The sequence below is a fragment of the Mastigoproctus giganteus genome, chromosome 4 (assembly GCF_048544385.1).
Source record: "Mastigoproctus giganteus isolate SK-2022 chromosome 4, ASM4854438v1, whole genome shotgun sequence".
NCBI classification, from domain to species: domain Eukaryota; kingdom Metazoa; phylum Arthropoda; class Arachnida; order Uropygi; family Thelyphonidae; genus Mastigoproctus; species Mastigoproctus giganteus.
In genome coordinates, this window is record NC_143578.1 from 45,933,801 (window position 1) to 45,960,485 (window position 26,685).

The following is a 26,685-nucleotide window of genomic DNA, read 5'->3' on the forward strand; positions in this document are numbered from 1 at the left end:
GGCACTTTTCCAATCCAATGGAATTGCTTCAGAATCCAGTGATGCTCTCATAATTAGCCTTGATGGTTCAATGCACTCACTTTCTGCCTCCCTTAAGATTATGTGAAGCTATCCAGCTAAGGGTTTTCCCTGTGATTCCTACCTGTTCTGTCTAATAAAGTAACCGCTCATATGGGACTGAGTCAAATGCTTTGCTGAAATCCAAATAAACAATGTCGAAATTATTCCCTAAATCCAGTTCACACATGACCTGTCAAAATGGCTAACCAGATTTGTTAAACATGATTTTCCCTTTACAAAATCATGCTGTGTATCCTTCAGAATTCCATTTCTATCTAAATGATCCCGAATTCCACCCTTGATCACTGTCTCCATGATTTTCCCTACTACCGAAGTTAGCCTGACCGGCCAGTAATTTCCCACTTCACTCTTAGAATCGCCCTTATGTACTGGAGATACATTGGCACTTTTCCAATCCAATGGAATTGCTTCAGAATCCAGTGATGCTCTCATAATTAGCCTTGATGGTTCAATGCACTCACTTTCTGCCTCCCTTAAGATTATAGGGTATATGCCATTAACCGCAGGAGCCTTACTGGTCTGTAGCCTTGAAAGCTTTTTCATTAAATAAACATGAAATTTTTCAAAATCATTAATTACGTTTTTTTTTCAATTTCACTCCCATAATTTCTTATTGACACAAAGGGTTTTTCTACTGAAAATATCAATGCAAAGTAATTGTTGAGTTCATCTGCAATTTCAGCTGGGATATCCAATACTATCCCATGTCCATTACATATCTGATCTGGTTTGTATTTGTCTTCTTTGCATTTATATATGTGAAGAATTCCATATCCTCACTAAAAAGTGATTTCTCATAATCTGCCTTTGGCAGCCTAACCCTTTCTGTGACACTATTACAGATCAATTTGTAGCTGTTATAGGCTTCAGCACTCTTTATTGCTCTATAACTTTTCCATGCCGTCTTCCTTATTCATCCAACTTGGAATCTTCCTCGTGGAGCATTTTTTAATGGTATATAAGCATTCAAAGCTTCCGTGATTAATGTTTTAAAGGTATACCATAATTGAAATGTATTCGCTCTCTGTGAGATATCTACCCAGTTAATAGAGGCCATGCAGCATCTTATGGCATCGTAATTTCCTTTTCTGAAATTATAACCCATCCTTGCCTTTAGCTGCTGTAGCAGTAGTTAAAGGCATAATCTTCATAGTCTCTCTTCTCTCATCATAGTCCACCTGTACTGTCAGCCCTATTATGTCATCTGGTTCATGGGTGATGATGAGGTCTAGAATATTCTTTTCCCTAACATGTTGATACAAATAACAATCATCTAGTTGATTTAAAAATTTTGTCCCCAATGTCGAGTTTCCTTCCCATTTGCCCCAATCAATTAGAGGCAAATTAAAATCACCCATAATAAGATACTGATGCTTACTTGCCCATTCCATTTGTATGTAGAGGCTCTCATCAGAATTTTCACAATCATCTGGCCTGTAGCTTACTCCCGCTCTCATTATACCTTTGCTTCCAACTATCTCATACCATACAGATTCTATACTAGCATGCGAAACGTCTGAATTCGGAAAAGCTTTTGTCATGCTCAGGCTGCTTTTGATAAGAAGCATGACCACACCACCACTTCTATCTTCCCTATCCTTCCTAAATACATTATACATACCATACTGAAACTCATCATCCCCTATCTCCGGGTGGCACCACATTTCCGTGAGCCCTATTATGTCAGCATTACTACTCCTAAACAGCAGTTCAAATTCACTCATTTTATTGACGATACTTCTGACATTACTGTATAAACAATTAAGACTTAGTGTTCTTGTATAGTTAACTAGCCTGACACAACCCTTCAAATTATTTATGCTCAATTCCCTGGCATTAGCTACCAGCTCATTTAAAATGTTTCTGCCCTAAGATTATCTTGCTAATATGTTCTGTTGCGGTAACAAACAAGAAGAACTTTTCAGGTATGTGCAAGCGTTACTTTGACCAATATTATCAGATAAACATATCTATATATTACCCTTCCCCACCCCAAACTAGCAGTGCCCCTGAACCTTTAAGGTATCCTCAATAATACTGGCAAAAACTCTTGCACCACCTTTGTTAAATATATCCTGTATCTACAAAACAGATTCCTTCTACCTACAAATGCAGGCCAAGGTCCTTGAGGTTGTCAAAGACATTCTCTCAGATATGCCAGACAAGCGGTACTTGATAAAAGAGAGTCTAAAATGCTGATGGAACTGATATTTGGGTGACACTCAAGTCAAGTGGACCCAATTTTTGTGAAGTCCGGACGGTACGTGACAGCCAAATCCTCTGCTTGCACCTTCACAATGGTGGAACTACTAGTAATCCGGGATATAACCTCCATGCACAAGTACATGGTGGGTGACCACCCAGGTGTGAACCACATAAAGGCTTGAAGTGGTGGAACCCATGTTTAGTTTCTAGAGCTAAGTTCCAGTCAACCTTTCCCCATCTCTTCCATCATGCAGTGTGATTGATGACTTTTGAGGTTATGATGAACATCGTGGCGAGATCCAATATTCCTTACATTTCGAGGGTACAGCTCTAAAATGGCGTTTGCAGGCCAGCCGCTAGTTAGTACACTGGACCGAACCTATTGGTAACTCTCTAGGAGGCTTCCGGATCAGCTACAGTATAATCTTGCTACCTCAACTCTGCCAGATAGTGAGTGGAAGGAGTCCAAGTAGTGTGTATGCAAGGGAGGAGGAATTGTCGAGGCTACGTTATGTCAAGGATCTGGGTATATTCTTACCATGTGTACACCATATCCAAAAATTTCATTACTTCATACAGCATGTCCCACCCACTTTTTCTGACTATTGAATACACCATGAATTGTCAAACAAAAAGAGCAAGCTTACTTGCGAAAAGATCTAAAACTTCCAAACACTTCCTAATTCATTTCACAAATATATGTGGTCTCAATTCTAATCTCAATGATGTCCATTTCCACTTGCAGTCTGCCAAACCCCATGAACTTTTTCCTGTCAGAATCTCAGTTATCGGTTGATTCAACTACTGCTCATCTCAGATGCCCAAATTATTCGCTGTATGATTCCTTTTGCCTCAAAGGTGGTACTTGTGCATATGTCCATTCTGATATTCCCTGTCAGAGGCTTGGCAATTTGGAATCTCCTCTCTTTTATTTTCCCTGGCTTAAAATCTCTCTACCTCATTCTGTCAAATTCATCTGTTGTCTCTACCGTTCTTCCAATTCCACTAATCATTTGGAGCTTTTTGACTTCCTCTCTTTGCAATTTGACTTTGTCCAGTCCAACTTTCCTTAACAGTGAAGTAATTTTCCTTGGCGATTTTAATGTTCACAACTCCAGCTGGCTTCCGTTTTCTAGTCAAACCGACCCAGCTGGTCAAGATTCTGAGGTTTTTGCAATTATTAATGACCTTCCACAGATTGTTCTGTTACCTACAAGAATACCAGACAATCCTAACCATGCAGCAAACCTGCTTGATCTTTTTCTCACAAACAACCCTTCTGAGTACACAGTCAAAGTGAGAGGTCCTTTAGGCACTTCAGATCACAACTTGGTGATTGTCTTTTCTCCAATGGAGCCTTTAATCTCATGTTTGTTTGTTATTTGGTTTTTAGGAGCATTAGCAACTAAGGCTATATTGCTCCGGGATATGCAGTGGTCATTCCCTGACCTTTCCGCATCCTCCGTATTTGGTGGTGACGGGTTTAATCTCATGGCAATTTCCAATCTCGTGCTGTTTGGCATTACAAGAATGCAAAATGGGATGACCTCCAAGATTTCTTTTCTTCTTTTCCCTGGTCGGATTACTGTTTCAAAACTTCTGATGTCAATGTTTGTTTAGATCGTGTCAGTGAACTTATTCTTACAGGAATGGAATTCTTTATGCCACACTCCACTTTAAAATATCGTCCTTTATCTAAACCTTGGTTTTCCAATAAATGTGCTAAGGCTGTTCAAGAGATGAACGTTGCATATCGTAATTGGCTTGTTTCTAATTCTTCAGTTTCATTTTCTGCCTACACCAAAGCTCGCAACAATTGTAAAGCATTTATTAATCAGTCCAAACTTCAGTTTGAACAGGCTAAGAGTAGAAAACTTGCTTCTTGCCCTAATGGTAGCTGAACATTCTGGTCTCTTGCCAAAGCTATTGGCCACAACTTTTGCCAATCTCTGCTCCCTCTATCCAGACCAGATGGTTCTGTTGTCACTTAAGGCAAGGATAAAACTGACCTGCTAATATCTCATTTTTTTTCCAACTCATGTATTAATGATCTTGGTAAAACACCTCCCTCTATTCCCAACACTCTCCATTCAATTCCTCCTGTGGTCTTCTATCAAAAGGATGTCAGAAGGATTTTGACGAATCTTGATGCTAAGAAAGCTAAAGGTCCCTATGGTATTTCTCCACTTGTTCTCAAAACCTGTGCTCCTGAACTTGCTCCTATCCTTTGCCGCTTTTTTCACTCTCTTATTCCAAAGGTGTTTTTCCTTCTGCTTGGAAATTTGCTCATATATCCAGCCAGTTCCTAAAAAGGGTGACAAATCCCTCCCATCCAATTATCGTCCCATCGCAATTATTTCTACGCTTTCTAAAGTAATGGAGAAATCAATTAACCACCAACTCTTAAACTACATAGAAACCTTCCGTCTCATTAACGATCGGCAGTATGGATTCCATCAATGTCGATCCACTCGTGTTATTCTGGCTTATGTTACCCATTTATGGATTAATTCAATGGAAAAGTTCGTTGAAACACAAGTAGTTGCTCTTGACATCTCAAAGGCTTTCGATCATGTTTGGCATAAAGGTCTTCTAAACAAGCTTCCATCTTACGGTTTGTCAACTGTTTTTTGTAATTGGTTATCCAGTTTTCTCTCTGATCGCTCACTGCGGGTGATGGTAGATGGCTCTCTGTCTTCTAACTTCTCTACTAATGGTGGTGTCCCCCAAGGTTCAGTTCTTTCCCCCACTCTTTTCCTCTTGTATATTAATGACCTTCTTCCATTGACTGGAAATCCTATCCATAGTTTTGCCGATAATAGCACTTTGAATTCCACTTTCCATTTTGAGAAACCTTGCCCTGTTCAATCAGCTTCAACTTCTCGAATATCCGCTACTCATTCCTTAAATCCGATCTCCAGGTAATTCTCCAGTGGGGCAAAGACAACTTAGTTGATTTCAATCCTTCTAAAACTCAGTCTTGTCTTATATCTCGCAAAAAGGATTCTTCTGCTCCTATGCTTATCTTTGGTGACACTCTGATTTCTAGGTAAGTTGATATATCTCTTTTGGGGATTACCTTGACTTCTAATCTCTCTTGGCACAAGCACATTACAAATATTGCTTTCTCTGCATCTAAAAAACTTGGTTTTCTCTTTCACTCTCGGTGTTACTTTTCTTCAAAACAGCTGCTCACTCTGTATAAATCATAAATCTGTCCTACCATTGAATATTGTTCTCACATCTGGGGTGGTACCCCCAAAACCTCTCTCAGGCTTCTTGATTCCATTCAGAAGAGGGCAGTTAGGTTAATTAATGATTCATCTCTAACAGAGTCTCTCCACTCACTGTCTCCCTGTCTCATAGACATACTGTTTCTGCTGCATGCCTCTTCTACAGATATTTCCATGGGCACTGTTCTTCTGAATTGGCTTCTATAATTCCTGCTCTCTCTTTCAAAACAGTCCGAACACATGCAGCCAACATCCATTTACTGTCCAACTTCAAACTCACAGAATCAACTTTTCATCTTCCTCGTTTATTGATTCAACTGCCATTTTCTGGAACAACCTTCCTTCATACATATTTCCTAAAAATTGCAGTCTACAGAAGTTTAAGTCCAATATCAACAAATATCTTCTTTTGGCTTCTGAACCTCCAACCGAAGCATGGTACTAAGTACTATAGGTTCTAATACCTCTCGTGTTTGGGGTTTACATAAAAAAAAAAAAAAAAAAAACAGACAGTAATTTCCCCCCAAAAGCCTTGCAGAGTCCTTAAAGTCTTGGGTTTACCCACAAGGCTTGCAGCATATAATCCCTCCTATCATGCTTGGGCAGAATTGCAGACACATAGATATTGTCACCTAATTTGCAGCATTTCTTCAGCATGGAGTAACCCTGGAATCAAGGTATGGGAATCGGATCCCACTGATGCTAATCTGGAAGACTAGCAGCATCATCGGGAGGTTCCCTCACCACATACAGGTGCCCACGTCAAGGGGTCAGCTGGATAATTACCTATGGAAACGCATAGTTTGTATATTTCCTTTTCTCTTATTATTTTTATTCTTATTATTTTATTTATTTTTGTTATTTTATTTTTTATGTTATTTTATTATTATTTTTTTTAGTTGGTGCAGCATAAGCCATAGGTTTCCTTGCACCACGTGGCCATTGCTAATACTAATATCTCAGATGATCAGGTTAAGGGCTCGTTCGACGTAGTGTCTCTGTTGACTTCAGTCCAGGTCCAACTGGCCATCACATGTCCCAAATAACTCCAAGACAATGACCAAACCCTGAGCAGCAGAAATTATATAATTGCCAACAACATTTGCACCACCCTCAGAATGTGCCTGACTGGTGGTGCGGTCATGTACGGCGAATCCCTTTACTAGCAAATTCATGGTACAGCTATGAGTTCACTTGTTAGCTCAGTCACAGCAAACATCGCAATGGAGGAATTGGAGAGTCACGCATTTACGGACCTGCCGGATCCTATAGTCTTGGTGTCGTTACATGGACATGTTTGTATCATTCCCTGCGAGTCAGGAGACCGACTTTTGTGTCACCTCAACTCTCTGTCACTCTTCCTTCAATTCACCATTGAACTGGAGTCGGGCAATGCCCTTCCTTTCTTGGACTCCCTTGTTCAGCGGGAGGGCACACATTTATAGACGTCAGTCTATCGCAAGCCGACGTGTACTGGCCAATTCACCAACTATCAGCCAGCACATTGCACGCAGCCAACTTCTTGGCACCACATGAGCCCTAACCCATGCCTGGACCTACTCCAGTTCTGTGGATGTTGTTTGGTTTTTTTTTTTAGGAGCATTAGCAACTAAGGCCCTATTGCTCCGTGAATATGCGGTGGTCATTCCTGACCTTTCCGCATCCTCCGTATTTGGTGGTGACGGGCTCGAACCCCGGTCTAATCAAGAAGCGTGTGCTATGCACTGCTGCTCTTTCCCACCTGGCAGTTCTGTGGACGAGAGGCACACTGAGATCATTAAGGTAAAAGCAGACCTGGTAACATGCGGCTACCCTTAAACAAGTGTGATCTACAAGCCCATGACCGTGGTGCCAACCCTAGGGCCACACATAGCAATGACCCCTACCTCGACCACTTTTCCCCTACTATCTGAACCTGTCGCAACAACTTTCTAGTTGAAATCATCTTACAGGCTCACGGGATAAAGTGCTTACAGCTTCCCTGCAGAAGATTGCGGTCCCTCATTTTGAGGATTTAGACACCAATTTCTCCCCTTCTATGGTGTGCTTGGTGTGCCGCATTGCCTGCAATAACTGCACTGGCTGCTATGTTGATGAAACTGGCAGAAGACTCATAAATTGTTATATTCTTTCCATGTTTTTGTCTTTTTCTCTAAAAATTTTTTTATCCAAACATTTCTGTTTTTTCTAATTGGTTTTTACTAGTATTCACTTTTTACATCACCTTTCCTTCTTACTGTTTTACTCTAATTTAATGTAACTTATGTTATGTTCCTGGCAACAAATTATGTTATGTTCCTGGCAACAAAACGTTGCCAGGAACATAACATAATTTAAATGTGCTAACGCTGCCTCATATGTATGCCAAGCATTCTTTCTTTATTTGTTTTTCTTAATTTTTCTTTAAATTTAATTTAATTTACATTATATATACAAGAATACCTCGCATAGTGCAGTTTCGAACAGCGGGGTTTTGCTATAGCGTGGTTTACAAATTGAAAAAAAAAAAAAAAATTAACTGCGTTACACACCAATACATTTGATATGTATATATTATGCCAGCACGTAGGCCAATGCGTTATGGATTCAAGGCCATTCTGACTGTTGTCGAAAATCCCATTATATACGGACTGTGCTAGCATTCATACATTAGTAAACGTTCTAGATTCCGAGCGGTGAGGTCGTTGATTGTGCGTAAGCTGTACAAATATTTTTCGCTGTGTATTTTTATTAAAGATTACTTTTTAAAAATGTGCCTCCATAGCCAGATGGGAAGGAGTAGCAGTGCATAGCACGCGCTCCTTGATTAGACCGGGGTTCGAGCCTGTCACCACCAAATACGGAGGATGCGGAAAGGTCAGGGAATGACCACCGCATATCTCAGAGCAATATGGCCTTAGTTGCTAATGCTCCTAAAAAAAACAAACAAACAAACTTTTTAAAAACATTACACCTTGATACGCAAATATGAGTGCAAAGAAGAAATATAATGGCGCTGAGTGTTCTTCTAGATCCAAACATCGAACGAAGTATGAAAGTAAGGAAGGCGTTAAAAAGTGACATTCAATGTTAAAAAGAGATGTATGCAGATAAAAAGAAGAAAAAACTGTGCAAACTAAGCTGATCAGTTATTTTTCAAAATAAAAAAAAAGTACATACTTCACTTATATTCTTTTTGGTATCTACATACTGCAATAAAAATCATTTGTACTGTACTTTGCTAGTATTTTTATTTTTATCATTTTAGTTTCTTTTTTTGTAAGAACTTTGTGTGCATCAATTTATAGTAAACAAACACCTTATATTTTTGCAACTCGACCGATATAATCAAATTGTCGGAATGCATTACATTAAAATACATACTAATAATACCTCAATCAGCACGGTATTTTTTTTTGGCACGAATTAACGGCGCTATGCAAGGTATTCCTGTGTGCGTGTGTGTGTACATATAAGTTTGCATTAATATATTGGGCTAAGATAAAGAAAGCCTGCACAAGAAGAACGCAAAAGTTCAATGAAATTTACCAGCAAAAGTACTTTGCCGTAACGGCATTTGTATTGTTGCTTGCTCGGTAAACAAACGGTGGGTGTTATCGGTCAGGAGTAGAAATTGAATTCTACGGGACCTTGAAACCCGTCTGAAGTGGAAGGGGGGTAACCTGACCTTTTTTTCTTTAGAATCACTAATTGAATCACGAACAAAGTCATATTGGAAGTTCTGGCATCGTAAAAAATGTTTGTAGCATAGTTTCACCAGTAAACGTTTTCGAAAATTGCTGTGCTTCTTGTGTGGGTTTCTTTTGCTTTTTTTTTTTTTTTTTCCCCCTTAATAAACAATTTATCCACTAGTTCCCCCGTGATTCTAAAGAAAAAAGGTCAGGTTGTCCCCTCCACTTCGGGAGGGTTTCAGTCTCCCACAGGATTCAATTTCTACTCTTGACAGATAGTTATCGGTCTAGAGTAGGAGTTGAATTCCACAGGAGCTTGAAACCCGCTTGAAATGGAGGGGGGGGGGGGGGGTAACCTGACCTTTTTTCTTTAGAATCACTAATTGAATTAACTAACTGAATCACGAACAAAGTTATATTGGAAGTTCTGGCGTCGTAACATAGTTTCACCGGTAAACTTTTTCGAAAATTGCCGTGCTTCTTGTGTGGGCTTCCTTTGCCTTTTTTTTTTTTCTTAATAAACAATTTATCCACTAGTCCACCAGTGATTCTAAAGAAAAAAGGTCAGGTTTCCCCCTCCACTTCGGGAGGGTTTCAATCTCCCATGGGATTCAATTTCTACTCCTGACCGATAACACCCATCGTCTGTTTACCCAATGAGCAACAATACAAATGCCGTTACAGCAAAGTACTTTTACCTGTAAATTTCATTGAATTTTTGCATGCTTCTCATGCAGGCTTTCTTTACCTTCGCCATATATTGAATAAAGTATGCATAAATGGATGTGAAAGTTACACAAAGTGTCAGTAACTAGAAGGATGAGGTTAGTAGAAAAGGAAGTGTAGTAGATACAGCAGAGTCTTGATTATCCCAGTTAATGTGGACCAAGAACAGCTCGGATATGATCAAACTCGGTTAACACAGAAAATTTTCGTATACTGACCTTGCAACAATGTTCCCCTCCAATGTACGATCTCCCCCATTCCTGCCATTAAGGAAGTATATGTACATACATATGTACTGTAAGAAAAAGAATACATGTATATGCATGTATGAAATTACATACTGTAATTGTGTTTATTGTGAAGGTAAAGAAAACCCACATGACAAGTACGGCAAATTTCGGAGTGGTTTACTGGTGGAACTAGTTTGCCATGACGGCATTTGTATTGTTGCTCGCTTGGTAAACAGACGGCGGGTGTTATCGGTCAGGAGTAGAAATTGAATCCCATGACAACTTGAACCCCTCCAGAAGTGGAGGGGGTAACCTGACCTTTTATTTTTAGAATCATGGGTGGACTAGAGGATAATTTGTTTATTATTACTGTATTTTTATCTTGTAATTTTTTTTTTATTTTTAAAGACACTTGCACACACAGAACATATTTTACAATGTCAAAACTTTCCACTTGACTCCATTCGTGATTCAATTAGTTTAAAATAATTATTGCACTTAAAACAGTACAGTTTCAGTCTTATTAATTTAGATATCATCAATAATTCAAGGAAGTTGAAGCAACATTTCATTGTTTCTCACAAATTTCTTCCAACTTTAAAAGATTCATCGCTAATATTATCTATATGCTGTTCATTCCAAAACTAATTATGCACCGTTCTTTATTCATTAATACATGTCATAATGCCAACCAATGACTAAACCGATGTTATCATCTGTTCTGTTCGTGTTGTTATTGTTATTTGGTTTTTAGAAGCATTAGCAACTAAGGCCATATTGCTCCGGGAATATGCGGTGGTCATTCCCTGACCTTTCCGCATCCTCTGTATTTGGTGGTGATGGGCTCAAACCCCGGTCTAATCAAGAAGCGTGTGTTACACACTGCTGCTCCTTCCCACCTGGCTACGGAGGCGCCTCTGTTCATGCACCAATCAGTACATAGTTTGTCGTGCCTACCTGTCAATCCATATATTGTTCTTGACTTCTACTACAGACCGATAACATCCACTGTTTACCGAGCAAGCAACACTACAAGTGCGGTACGGCAAAGTATACCGTACTTTCACAGCTAGACTTTGCCGAAATTTTCCATGCTTCTTATGTGGGCGTTCTTTACCTTAGCCTGTGTTTATTTACTTACATAGTATAGTAGTGTACATGCAGCATCGTGAATACAGTATCAGGCTTTAGAAAAAGTCTTTTAAAGTCTTCTGTTTTAAAGAAGTTCCTCGCTTGTTTGCTGCAATGTTTCTCAGGCATCTCAACAACAGTAGATCGGCGGGCGTACTCACATTCTACTGTTCAATGTATCACAGTGCGGTCTCGATCGCATTTAGGCCTTCCATATGCGAAAATTTTGAGCTTTCTCCTGGACACACATCATCTTCACTCTCTTGTTTTCCCTCACTCACTAAATTTATAATCATGTTATCGGTCATCTCCTATTGCTCATCCTCATTCATCCAATCTTGTATGTCTTCTGCCGTAATAGGTTCTGAATTTGGAAGATTTTTTACTAGCTCTATAAGCGGAAGATTATCTTTCGTCATCCTCTTCCTCGGTTTCACTGAGAATTTTCTTCCAGGACTTCACGAGAGTTGATGTTTTTACATCTTCCCATGATTCCATCAGCCAGTAAATTACATCTTTCACGTTTATGTTTTTAAGACTTTCAGCAACAGTTCCACCATTTTCGAGATCTTCCAGGAGTTGTTTTAAAAGTCGTTGTCTGTAGTTCTGTTTTAAAGTCTCCAAGACACTTTGATGTAGTGGCTGGATTAGAGACATTATATTAGGAGGCAAAAAAAAGAGTTTTAATGTCACCAGAGACTAGTTCAGTTTCATCTGGATGATATGGTTCAGTTTCATCTGGATGCATTGTTCAGAAGCAACAGTGCTTTCTCTGGGAGTTTCTTTTCTGCCAAAAATTTCTTTGTTGCAGGAATGAAGTCTTCATGGAACCATTTTTTCAACAAACATGAATTCATCGACGCATTTGATTCATTAGCATACTGACAAGAAAGGCTTTCCACATGTACATGTTTGAAGGCTCTTGGTTTCTTAGCCTTTCCAATAAGTAGCAACTTATGCCTGTGACTTCCTAAAGCATTTGAACATGCCAACACTGTCAGTCTCTCCTTACTACTTTTATACCCGGGAGCTGCTTTTTCTTCTTGTGACGCAAGCATTTCGGTTGGAAGCATTCAATAATTTAAACCTGTTTTGTCACAGCTGTAAACTTGATCCAAACTTAAACCTTCCTCCTCTATGACTTCTGCCAACTTTTTGGTAAAAGACTGCACTTCTTCCTGACAAGCAGATAGTTTTTCCCCAGCAATGTTCAACTGTCTTACTCCATACCTCTTTTTAATCTATCTAACCATCCCACACTAGCCATAAATTCTTCATCACCATCGCGAAAATTTTTCTGAAATTGCAGAGCCTTTGCTTGTAGAATCGGTCCAGAAATCGGGCTTCCTTTCTGTCTCATTTTTGCTAACCACAAAAAAAATGCATCAGATGTTTGTTCAAACTCTCCCTTTTCCATTGTTTTTCTTCTCATGTGCTCATCACTTTTCTCAGATGATCTTTGTGAACACCGTTTTTCAATGTTCTGTCAATTTCTCACCCAATCTCCTACAGTCACTTCACCTAGCTCTCTAGCCAGCTTTTTAATTGTTTCACCCTTGTCTACTCATTTGATGGCATGAAACTTAGTCTCTAATGAAATCACGACACATTTCCATTTTACACTCATTGTACACAAAATAAAAATAAAGAAGCCATGCGGAATCGATAAACTAGTGGTGGACCTGACATAGCCGAGTGCTCAGGAGCGAGAGTGCATAGCACGCGTTCCTTGAGCGGGCTGGGGTTCAAGCCCATGAGTACTAAATATGATAAATATTTGTATTGACGATTTACTGTAAACTCTATTGACCTGGTTGTCGTGCCAGAGTATAAACAGAAAATTTAATTTTTTTTTTTTTTAGTCAAAAGCAAAGTCACCTGAACAAGACAGATAAAACTGTTGAAGTCTCGTGGCGAGTGGGTGGAAGGATGCGGAGAGATATGAGTCATTGAAATTCCATGAATCAGCACAGCACAGTATGTTCTCATCAAACACAAATAACTCTGTAAAAATTGAGGTAAGAACTAGGATAACATGGAATCTAGGAAAATCGGGTCTTGGATAATTGGGACTCTACTGTATATGAAAGGTGAAAGAATGTTAATATCCTAAAAGTTATGAAGCATTAAGAAAATTATGGGTTGAATTACGAAGCCAATAGAAGGTGGATGAACCGTAAAGTAAAATAACAATAAAACAAAAATAAAAATAAAATTAAATTAAAAATAAAAAGTGGTACAGCTGTCATCAAATAAGGGGGGGAACATGTTTAGATACAGGTCGAATATAGGTAAGGCAAATGTGCAGAATCTGATGTCAGCTGAAGCAAATATTGATACATGATCAGGTATTTCATCAGGGGACTACACCTGACCATGTATCAGGAACTGTGTTATCTGATGACAGCTGTACCACTTTTATTTTTAATTTAATTTTATTTTTGTTTTATTGGTATTTTACTGTACTAAATTTACTTTACAGTTCACCCACCTTTTAGGATATTAACATTCTTTCACATATCTACTACATTTCCTTTTCTACTATTCTCACCCTTCTAGTTACTGGCACTTTGTGTAACTTTCACATCCATTTATACATACTTATTCAATATATTAATACAAACTTATATATACTCTTGTATCCTTTACTAGGTCAGGGAATGACCACCACATATCCCTGGAGCAATATGGCCTTAGTTGCTAATGCTCCTAAAAACCAAATAACAACAACATCCTTTAATGCTGCTTTGTGCTTTTAGGTGCAGCTGCCATATCTGACTTATTAATCTTTCATCAACTGAATACCTTTTTCATCCAATGCAACTTTTTAAAATTACTTTTAAAGGGTTACATTTAAAATATATATATATATATAAAACAAAACTTGTAGAAGATTCTTCACTCACTTCTGCATCGGTGTTAGATCTACTCGTACAATAAACTCGCTTTTGGCTGGAATATTCTGAAATGAAATAATTCAGAGTGAGAGGGTAATTAAACATGTGACATAAGACACTGATATATTAAATTTATTTTTTGAAATAGACTAGAATTAGGAAATATTTAAGAGCTTAACTGCAACAGTGAAATAATAACTATTCAATTTTCAAATGTTTCAGTAAGTTCTTTTCTTTGCAGATAAGGACCACCTCAGATGAGTGGCCAACAAATACACTAAGCTATGGGAAAACCATCTTTGACTAGAAAGAAATGTTTTGCCCAATAAAGGGGTGAAAGTGTTGTATCCAATTGCATTAAAAGATTTCATAAAAAATTATGAATGTGGACTAAACTAATAAGTGATCGAATAATCCATAATGAAAGTTAAAACTGAAAAACAAAATGCTGTAAACAAAGCAATTTATATTCATTTTTACTAAAATTTATTTGTGTTTGCTAAAACTTATTATTTTTTAAAAGTTAATTATGCATTATTTACTAAAAATTAATTAACTGAAACACAAATATGTACAATGAAATTCAATAAAAAAAACTGATTAAACAACCAGTTACAACGAATTTCATTATTCCGAATTATTGAAACTGACGACCCTGAACTCTGCAAAGTGGACGCCTTTATAGTCGACACCTTCTTTTGATCCAGTGGTGTCTGTTTACTGTAGAGGTTTCACTGCATTATTGAAAATAAGAAGAAGGCTCCTGAAGCAGCTGCCACAGTTAAAATCTCTTCCATAAATACCAACTTGATTTATACAACCAAAAATAATTTAATTCCACACAATAAAGGTAAAATTTCATGACTGTAATTAAATATAATAACTTCTCTTCACGTGTATTTCCTAAATATTACAATCTACAGAAAATTAAGACTAATGTCAACAAGTATTTTTTTTTTTTTTTTTTTTCCATCTTTTCAACCTTCAACCCATGCACAGTACTAAGTACTACAGGTTATAATACTGTTTCATTCGAACGAATGCACACAGATTCATGCAAGCACCCTATGACCAGCTTATGTGCTTGTAATGTGCAAGTACAGCCTGTGTTACGTTACAAAGTTGATAGCTTAAATAAATTAAAGAACTACACAAACTACTGGAGGAAATGAACAAGTGAAATGGGAGGTGTAATGTTTTTTTTTTTTTTTTTTTGGCTGATGCTGTATAAGCTTGTTTTCTTGCATCATTTTCCACTGCTACTGCTAATTCTAAAGTTCACCAAGTAAGTAGCAGTACTAAAAGAGAGGAATAATTGTTCCAACAATCCATAATTAAAGTTTTGTTTTGGTTTTGCTCGAGCAATCATGGCAGCAAAAACAAAATTTAACTTCACAATCTTTGTTATTATGTGAAAGAAGTTGAGAAATATTTCACATACTTCAGTAGTTATTCATTTAATTATTATTATTTTTTTTTTTATATATACACTCCATTGCAAAAGTATTTTTCCTCTCACCCACATTCACTATTATTCTCTCTCATATTGAGTGCATACAAGTGGTGACTTAAAGAAAGATGTACAGCACCTGCATTGGGAAATCACATTTTTTTATCAATAGTGATCAATGTAGAAAGTATTAATATTAACATTAGTATTAGTCATACATTGCAAGGAAGCCCTGAGCTTTTGCTGCACCAACCAAAAATATAAATAAAAATAAAATAAAATAAATAAATAAATAATAATAATAAACCACCTATATAACTTCCTCCTCATGTAGGCAAGGGGTTAAATATCCAGCAGAGCTTTAAATTTTCCTAAGCTGTCAGCCTCAGCCATCCATGCAGGCAACTAATTAGCAACTTGCTGGCTACAAGACAACTTCTTGCAATCCATTCTAAACCACTCCCTCATAATATGCTCATAAGATGCCATTGTGCTCTCTCTCTTCTTTCATTAATGTCATTTAAGAAACAGAAAAATAAGAGTGATCCCAGTACCGACCCTTGAGAACCCACCACTTATGTCAGCTCAATGTGAAGAATAACCATTAATCACATCCCTTTGCCTCCTTCCTTGCAGCCATCCTGTAATCCAACTAAGGATTTTCCCTGTCATTACAACATATTCCAGCTTATACAGTAACCTTTCATGTGAAACTAGGCAAAAGCTTTGCTGAAATCTAAGTAAACAATGTCGAAATTATTTCTACCTCCAGCTCATGAGTGACTCTGTCAAATAACTAACCAGGTTAGTTAAACATGATTTTCTGGGCATCTACGAGAGCTTGAGGTGTAAGGTAGATGCCCTCGAAGAAATTAATATGAGGGGCCCGTCAAGCTCTCAGCTGCCCAACTCAATGCCAGAGCTCACTCCTGGGCATCAGGCAACAAAGAAGCAATCTCCAAGGCAGAATGCGCTGGTCCCAAAGGAACTAGTTATTGTGGTTGATTCTTTTGTCAGGGAGATGGGGAATATATTGTGTAAAAAAGGATAGAGGGAACAGGACCAGGATATGTCTGCCAGGGGCAAAAGTTGATGACGTTGTAAAGCATATATCATCTTTTAAGGGCACAAAAGGTGATACTGTTGTACACGTTGGCACTAATAATATTAAGAGTAGGAGATCTGCAGATTTACTTAACAAGTACAGGTCAATGTTGCAAAAATGTCGTGAGTCAGGGTTAAATTTGAAAGTGTCTGCAATTCTGTCCAGACACGATAGGAGGGAATATATGATGAGAGCCTTGTCAATCAATTCGACCCTGGAGGGAATGTGCAAGGCTCAAGGGGTAGAATTTTTTTCAGCGTGGTCTGTGCTTGTTAACAGGAGAGACTGCTTCTACAGGGATGGGATACACTTAAATAGAAAGGGTGCAAGAATATTTGCTGATGCTATCGAGGTAGTGTTAGATGGGTCGGAAAACTGCTAGTTTGGGGGGGATTCACAGACTAAAAGGTTAACAGTGGCCACAGGCAGAGGTGAAGGTGATTCTTACACTACTTTTATTAGAATAAGCAGCGGCCTGGAGTGAGGGGTGCTGGGGGTTTCAGGGGACCTTTCCGCATCTTCTATATTTGGTGGTCACGGGCTTGAACCCCAGTCTAATCAAGAAGCGTGTGCTATGCACTGCTGCTCCTGCCCACCCGGCTACGGAGGCGCCTATATGGGATGTGTTAGGGTAACTAATAAGGATAGGTACATGCATACTTGTATGTATACCAATGCTAGAAGTATAGTAAATAAATTTGATGAATTTGAAGTGTTGGTCAAGACATCAAAGGCGGATACTGTTGGGACAGCAGAGACGTAGTGTCACACAGATATAAGGAATGCAAAACTGGAATTTGGGGAGTACAATGTGTACAGAAAGGATAGGAAGGGAGGTGTCATGCTGCTAATTAAGAAAAACATAAAATCAAAAGAAGTGCATCCAGTTGAAAAGATGAACAGTGCACTGTTGAGTCAGTTTGGTGTGACATAAGCACTGCGAAAGCAAAAATAACAGTAGGAGTGTGTTATAGGCCTAATGACTCAAATGAGTGCAATGAACAATTGTACAGAGAAACAGAGTGGGCTAGTAAATCAGAATGTCTTATAATGAGGGATTTTAACTTCCCAGATATTGACTGGAACTTGTGAGTTGGCCACTCACACACTAGTAAGACTTTTGAATTTATTGGATAATTGTTTTCTGCAGCAGCATGTTCGAGAGGCAACCAGAGAGGGTAATACTCTTGATCTGGTTATCAGTAGTGATCATTCGTGTATTAAGAATTAGCAGATAAAGGAACCACTAGTTGGCAGTGATCGCAGTGTACTGATGTGGGATTTACTTAAAGATATAATTACCATCAGGGGTAAAGGAAACGGTTTTTGCTTCCGTAAGGTGAGTACAGCGGTCTCAGACAGTTTTTAAATTCTGTACAGTGGGATGAACTGACAATGTTGCCAACAGTAAATTCTAAGTGGGAAGCATTCAAGGAATTGATCGTGGATACTACTAAAAGTTTCATACCTATTAAGAAATATTGTTCAAGGTTTAGGCCTAAATGGTTATCAAATGAACTAATGAGACTCGTGACAGAGAAGAAAAATGCATAGGATGCATATAAATTATCAAGCGACTCAGAAGCCTACGGCAGATACAAGCTAGTCTGTAATCAGGTCACAAAGGAGGTTAGGCAGACGAAGGCAGATTACAAGAAATCTCTGGTAAAAGATGCTAAGAAAAACAGCAAAGAGTTCTTTACTTATATAAACTCTAAAAGGAAGGGGATGAATCTGATTGGTCCACTTGACATCGGTGGTTCGACTGTTGATGATCCTGCTCGATAGCAAACAAACTGAATGAGTATTTTGCATCTACATTCACACATGAGGAGTTATTAAGGTTTGAAAATGGCAGAAGGTTATCAAATTGTAGCAGGGTGCTTAATGATTTTGTAATAACTGAGAGCAAAGTGGAGGAGAAATTGTTGAAGTTAAACATAAGAAAGGCACCTGGGGTGGATGGGATCTATCCAGTTATATTAAAGGAGGCGGCAAAGCAACTAAGCAAACCCTTAGCCATAATTATGGGAGCATCCTTGGACTCAGGGGAGGTCCCCATGGACTGGAGATGTACAAATGTATCCACAATTCACAAAGGGGGGATCGAAGGGTGACATGAGTAATTACAGACCAGTTAGTTTAACTTCTGTTCCGGGTAAAATAATGGAGTCACTGGTTAAAGATGCATTGCAGGATCATCTAGACAAGACTGCAGCAATAATTCGGACACAGCATGGGTTTGTTAAGGGAAAGCCTTGTCTGACAAATCTGATAGGATATTATGATGTGGTTACAAATGAACTGGATGCAAAAAATAATTTTGATATCATATATTTGGATTTCAGGAAAGCTTTTGACATGGTTGTGCATGGATGACTATTGTACAAATTGCAGCAGAATGGTATTAAGAGTAAGTTGCTACAATGGATAAAAGGATGGTTGAGTATTGGATGATTGTTTTCTACATCAGCATGTTCGGGAGGCAACTAGAGGGAGCAATACTCTTGATCTGATTATCAGTAGTGATTCTTCATGCATTAAGAATCTGCATATAAAGAACCACTAGGTGGCAGTGATCACAGTGTGCTGAAGTGGGATTTACTCAAAGAGGTAACTACCATTAGGGGTAAAGGGAAGGGTTTTTGCTTTCATAAAGACGACTACGATGGTCTGAGACAGTATTTAAATTCCATACAGTGGGACCAACTAATGATGTTAGCTGAATATGAACTTTCCTCCAAATGGTAATGCTCACACACTTCGTGTGGTTCATGTAGCAGGTACTCATGTTACTGACAGAATAGCATTCAATTAGTTTTTAAATTTGCATTTTTCTCACTGGCAGGTCTAAAGGAACTTTAATTCCAAAAATTAATTAATTCCAAAACTATGAAAATGGAATTTTCATAGTTTTGTTCAGAAAAGATTGAAAATAAAGATAGCATCAAAAAAGTGAACAATTTGTAATTTTTTTTTTGCTGATTTTTAAACTGTATGCACATGGGGTCTAAATGATCTCTTGCAATTAGAAGAACAATCCTTATCACAAATGCTGATGGGATAAGCAGGCTGTCATAATATGTCTCAGCTTTTAAATTAATGACAGATTTCTCTTTGAAGGATTCCCTTGCTTAAAAGTAGTAAAATACCAAGACAACTTGTGGAAACTCAAAGTTTATTCTTCTGTGAGTAGTAAGACCAATGTATTTACTAGGCAAAAAGCAAAAGAAAGGTTGAGGAAGTCCTTTTACTTTTTGGTTATATCTATACACAAAAACACTATACTGTTTTACATGATTTAAAAACTAACAAACAAATGTTGAAAAACTGATTAGTATCTAGGAAGCAAAACAAATTAATAGCTAATGCAATTCACCTAAAACATTTGGGGTTATAAATTAGCTTGTGAAAAATAATATAAAAAATGGCCTTAACTGTGAAGATTGTTAACTGTAGATTTAATTTATACGAATTACCGATTCTCAATAGAGCCATTCCCCGACTTACATAAGGGTTGCGTTCCGCGGACTCTATGTAAGTCGGAATTACCCTAAATGCTTATGCAGCATTTTCAACTATGCGCGCTGAATTTGAATGAAGCAAAAAAAAGTTCGACGAACATGTAAATAGGAATGAAGAGAAGATTTCGAAAATTATTTATGTTTTTTATATGATTGAATACTTCAGTAAAAACCCACAGAATTCCAGTTATCGGTATTATCGCAAATGCAATAAGATCGAGTTTACTACCCATTTCTATTATTGGGCTAAAAGAAAAGCCCAATAAACTGGAAAGTGTAAGTTGTTTTTATTATTTTATGGTAGTGATCTCCAGAAATGTGTTTTAGAAAAATATCACAAAGGCATTCAAAATTGATTCTTATAACGGAACATATGGTGACGATGAAAGGGTAGTGCAATTTCCATTATAAAAATTACATTTTAGAAAGATAAACAGCCTAGTTATATAATGAAAGTTTCAACTTCCAAGGTCAAGGTCTTGGAACGAATTACCAAAAAAAGCAATGTGTGCACATTACGATATTTTCGTGATACCTCCATTTATTTCTATGGGATGCAAAATATCTTTCCACGATTTTTTAAGTTTGCACTGGCCGGCAAAAACTTACATCAAGCCGATTTTCCATATGTCGAGTATTACGTAAGATGGGGAGTGCTTGTATAAGGGTAAGATCAACCGAATAATCTCCCTACCTTCTCTAGCACACTGTGGGAGGCTACCATTGATGTCACGCTGGCCAGAACCTCGCTTGCAGGCTACCTCCTGAACTGGGTGGTCAGGGAGGAGTATATAACATCCGACCACAGGGTGATCACATTTGAGATGAGGTGCTCTCTCACGCACATACCCATACAGAGATTAATCTCGCATAGATATGCTATTGCTAGGGCTGATTGGGAACTTTTCAGGAAAATCCTCAGCGAAGTGGCACCGCAGCCCCAACAACAGGACCTAGAAAACGTGGACCCAGACAAGCACCAACATGCCATCACCAACCTCATCACTGCTGCCTGTAATATGGCAATCAAAAAGAAAAATCCCAAACTGGGCGTACTCCCATGGTGGTGCCCTGAACTCCAAGCACTAAGAAGAGAAGTACAACACAGAAGGCAAGACATCCAATGGAGTCATAGATCCTGGCCGGAGCCAGAGATTGAAGCATTCAGACAGACACATAGGCAGGCAAGAAACTGCTATACCACGCTAATTAGGTGTAGGAAGCAGAAGTCCTGGGAGGACCCGGTTTCTGCTACCGGTGATGAAGATCCATGGCGCGTGGTTTATAGGGTGACCACAAACAAACTCCCCAGAGGAGAGGTTATCTCCTCCACAATAGCGCCGAACGGTTCCATGACCACAACATGGCATAGTAGCATCAATAATATCTTAAATACCACATTTAAGGCACCAGCTTCCCCAGCCACCCTGAAGCAGATCAACCTGTGCTATGAAAATGAAAAGTAGCACATGCAAAAAATAATCTGCCTTTCACACTGGAAGAACTCTGCCTAGCATCCAACAAAACAAGAATAGGAGATCTGGAATTGACATGCTAGAACCAGAGGTAGTAAAAAAAAAGTCATGGAATATACCCTACCCAAGCCATAATCTTAAATTTCTTCAACCACTGCCTAAAAACAGGTTGCTTTCCATCCTCTTGGAAGACAGCTAGCATCTGACTAATACTAAAAAACCCAAGCAAGCCTCAGGAACAACCAAACTCCTACTGGCCTATAGCCTTGCCATCCGTGCTCAGCAAACTGTTCGAGCATTTTCTCCACCTCAGAATCAGTCAACACTACTCCAACATGAACCTACAGTCACCAAAAGAGTTCAAATTCAAGAAAGGCTGGTCAGCTGTGGATGCCCTGGAAGCTATCATCATTGCTGCAAGGAACACAGACAGGAAATACTTCCTGGTCATTTCCGTTGACTTTCCGGGGCGTTTAACTCACTTTGGTGGCCAAGTGTCCTCGGCAGACTCAGGGAAGCCAAATTACCATATAACCTATTTTGCTGCATTAAGGATTATTTTTCTCAAAGGAAAATAACAGTCAAAACACCATACTGCCAAGTGACCAGACTGGTGCACAGAGGGTGTCCCCAGGGCTCTGTCCTGGGACCCCTTTTTTGGAACATTGTTTTAAACAAATTCCCGAACACCAATCTACAAGACATCTCCACCCAGGTGTATGCTGATGATCTGATTTTAACCCTGGAGGCCAACTCCCATAGACAACTAGAAGATGCAGCAAACGAAGCCCTTATGACTCACCAACTTTGGGCTGAACAGCACCACCTGCAGATTTCGCCAGACAAGACCAACTCGATTTTACTGAAGAGAGCACTGCAAGTCACCAGACCTCCCCTAATTAAAATCCAAAAACATAAAACTATCCAAGGAGCTGAAATACCTGGGAGTAATTATAGACAGAAACTTATCATTCACCCCACATCCGATTCATCTCCACCAAAAAATAAAAAATATAGGGAGAGCAGTCCTGTCTCCTCCCCTTCCCCGCCAACCCATATCCTTCTCCTGGTGGGGCACGGGCCTGCCTCACTGAACATCCTGGGGTTGCCTTTTCTATTATCCCCAGTCTTCAGTTCCTCCCCCCAACTCTGCCTAATACGCCAGCGTATACCCCACACAAACTGAAAAAACTTAATTTCGTCCAAATTAAACTGCATAAACCTCATTTGGCTTTTCTAATTCCATTTCTAAAAAAAAAAAAAAAAAAACCACCTTACCGAGGTGGTTTTTTTTTTTTTTTAAAGGCCCTGGCCTCCGAAAACTCAGGAAATTAGGTGACAAGACCTGCCAGAGTATATATAAGCTACTGGGTTCCTCCACGGAGTGTAAGTGGGGCAACGTTGAGCCCCCAACTGGGGTCCAGCGGCTAAACGACCAGAAAAACAATGGTACACGACACTAAATGATCCAAGACCTACACACTTTTAAATCTCTGGCATTTAAAGCATACTGTAACACACCACAACGTAAACTACACAGATATGGGGGAAACCCCTGGTGCCACTTGACCCTAAATACACTTACACTAGTTCACAAATAAAATTCAAGAAATTTACCTTTAAGACATCTGCCTTTAATCTTCGAAGCAAATGGGGTCCCAAAAGGTCATGTAACTTTTTAACTTGTTCCTCTTTCGTAAGGTCAGCAAATTCATTTAAAAATCCTTGAAGGTCACTGAATACATAAAAATGAAAACAGTTAAAGCATGTAATAGAAAATTTATGAATAAAAACATTGCCAACAATTCTGGGATAGCAGTATAAGAAAGAAATATAATTTTAAAAATGCGAATGGAATTTCTACTCACTAAACCTTCAATCAATTTAAAGCATTAAATATCAAACTGAAATTAAGAAATATGGATGTGACTGGTTAGTTGAACTATTGCATGTGGGAATCCTTTCAGGATATGTGAAGCGTATCAAAAGGATGCAGGGCAAGGGAAAGGAATTAATGAATACAAAAAGGAGCTAGAAATAATTTTTATAAAATTATTTACTGTGAAAGTATTATTTAAAGTAAATAAATATATCTATAATAAAGAATCACACATTTAGAAGGGAAAATTTGCAAACATTCTTCTTTTCAGGATTCTAAAAACCATTCAGACCACCCACTGTTTCCATAATCACTCTATATAGAAATAACATTCCTAATGGATTATGACAGGACTTTGACAGAATTATGACAGGACTTTGGTTTTATCATCAGTTCTGGTTTTTGGAATAAGAACTTCATTACTTTCAGCCAATTTTTTTCAGATCATGTATACTATATGGCCAAAAGGGTGCATCACCACCTATGCAAATTTTTATTAAAATGTAATGTCTTAAGCTGGCACAAAATGTTGTTAAGGTGTAAAAGGACATATGCCATAACAGTTAAATGGAAGAATAACAAAACGAAAGATCCTGGATGTTAACTGGTGAGTATATCTGTTAGTAGACAGGCTTCCATAATGTTATTTATTCCCAAAACCACCACTTAATGTTATGGTAAGATGGAAAGTTACAAAAAGTACACAATTCTCACTGGACTAGCTATATATTGTGACAAAAAAGGATAGGAAACTTGTGGAAAGGTGATCAAAAGGAATCTAAAGTCTGCATCACAAATCGTTAAAGTTTAACAAGTTGGACAAAAGTATGAGTGCCACAAAAGCAGTTCAGACTATCATGATAATACTGCTATTAACAAGTACATATACCTATATCTCTGCACAATGCAAAACTTCCAGCATGCGAGATTTCCACATAGGTAGAGCATATTCAATAGAACAAAGCTTATGGTACAAAGATCTTTGCACCCTAAGCTTTGTCTTCACATTTAAGATTGTAGTTACTTATCTTCCTTCTATGAGTAGGCATTCCCTCGGATTTCTCTAAGCTTCAAAGAAGGGAGCAAAGCAGATTCCAAAAAGTGAGGCAAACTTCCCCCATTATACCTTCTATGTAATTCATTAATTCTGTAATCAGGTCACACATGATAACCTATGCAGTCTGTGTTCTTTTCTAAAATATGAATATTACCTAGTTACCTACAGTAGAGTTCTGCATTGGGTTGTGCACCTGTGAGTTACCTGCAATGCAGGTTGCCTCTGAGTTAATTTTGGGGTTTGCAAGTCAGGTACAGTTCCAGTTTTTATAAATAATTTATTGCTATACAACAATGAAAGACCGGAATTAAAATGTTCAACAGAAAGAAAAAGGTGAAAGGAAGACAATTTATTTGATGTGAAAGATTCAAGCAATCAAAACATTGAACCTCCACCTAACGAAATCAAAAATTATATCACAATGAAATTTCTAAAACCAATTTCTGATAATAAGGAAGATTTTCAATCCTTCAGCTGTGGCTCATTTCATTCCTCTTATTTTTGGTGATTAATTTTCCTTATGATACTGTATGAGCATCTCACTTTAGTATAACTATGCAAGGATGTTCTGATTCTTGTCCAACAAGTCCAAATGACTTGCTGGACTTTGTTTTCATCAAACTAGGTTACACACTGCTTATATAGGATGAAGATTTATCAAGCTGGAATATAGACAGTCCATTTCTACATAACTGCTAGAGTGGAAGCACTACAAAATTGTCCAGTACACAACTTGACATTCATGGTTTTCAGCACAACCAGTGGTCAAAATCTGAATCTATAGATGCAGACCCTGCCTCCTCTGAACTTCACAGTGGGCACAATACACTGTTATAAGTGACTTTCTCCACATGTTCGCTACACTCACACATGTAAATAAAAGCAGCTGATAATTTGGAACCTCCAACATATAATATGACACCAAAATTTCAATAAGCAGAGATTATAGCAGGAAAATGGTAGAAATGGTTTTGAAGGGTATGCAAGTGTTTTGGAATAAGCTCCTGAGATTCCATGAGAAAGTAGAGTTGTAAAAAGGGAGAAAAAATTTCAGTGAATATTTCTCTGAAAACATACCATTAATCATTAATTAATGATTAGCTTAATTTTTTCTTATTTTGATTTTATAGTTGAAAAGTAGAGCAAGATCGCTGCAAAAATTAAAATCAAATTTTGATTTAAAACAGAAAACAAAAAAAAAAAAAAAAATTTGAAAAAAAAATAAAAATTCATTGTTACTTTTTTCTGATGTAATATCCCTACATTTATTTATGTGTTATTTGATTATGTTTCATCAAATTCTCGGTCCAAATTCCAGGTTCGAGCCCATGACCACCAAATACGGAGGATGCAGAAAGGTCAGGGAATGACCACCGCATATCCTCAGAGAAATATGGCCTTAGTTGCTAATGCTCCTAAAAACCAAATAATAACAATAACAATATCCGAATTCCAGAAAACTTCAATTTCGTCTTGTGTTTAAGCACACATCATCTCAAATCTTATTGAATGGTTGTACTTCCCACACCAATTTTACCACAAATACCATAAATATAAAATAGATGGCAACATGCCACTGTAGAGTTTCAAAACAATCTGTATATACAGTTGACTCCCGATTAACTGGCCCCTATGGAACTGGACCCCAAGCTGGACAAACGAATGACCGGTTAATAAGAAAACAAATGCAAAATACCATTTATAGGTTGTAAATTAAATATCAAATATAGGTTGTAAATTAAAAAAAAAAAAAATATATATATATATATATATATATACATTATGTTGTATATAAATGTTTATTTAACATTTACTTAGATAAAAAATCGGTAATCTTTATTTGTCTTTTTGATTTAAATTCGTTTTTGAAGCAAAATCACATCACTTTATCATTAAAATGATAAATTATATCAATGGCAGATGAATTATCTTGCTGTTCGATATATCTTATCACAGTTTCAAGTGCTTTCTTTCTTTCTGAATGACTTATTCTTTTGTCATTTTTATCTCCACTCATAGCT

The 26,685-nt window shown here is 37.9% G+C and overlaps 1 protein-coding gene across 3 annotated transcripts in view; it reads right to left on the reverse strand.

Moving 5' to 3' along the window:
* Positions 1-26,685, reverse strand: part of LOC150086692 (ATP-dependent chromatin remodeler CHD5-like) — a 683,856-nt gene that overhangs the window by 253,273 nt on the left and 403,898 nt on the right. For all 3 annotated transcript variants that reach the window (XM_090372691.1, XM_090372693.1, XM_090372692.1), the window contains 2 exons: positions 23,346-23,463; positions 14,184-14,239 (listed from right to left, as the gene is read on the reverse strand). In XM_090372691.1, coding sequence (XP_090228817.1) covers positions 14,184-14,239; positions 23,346-23,463 — 174 coding nt within the window. The remainder of the gene's footprint in view (positions 1-14,183; positions 14,240-23,345; positions 23,464-26,685) is intronic.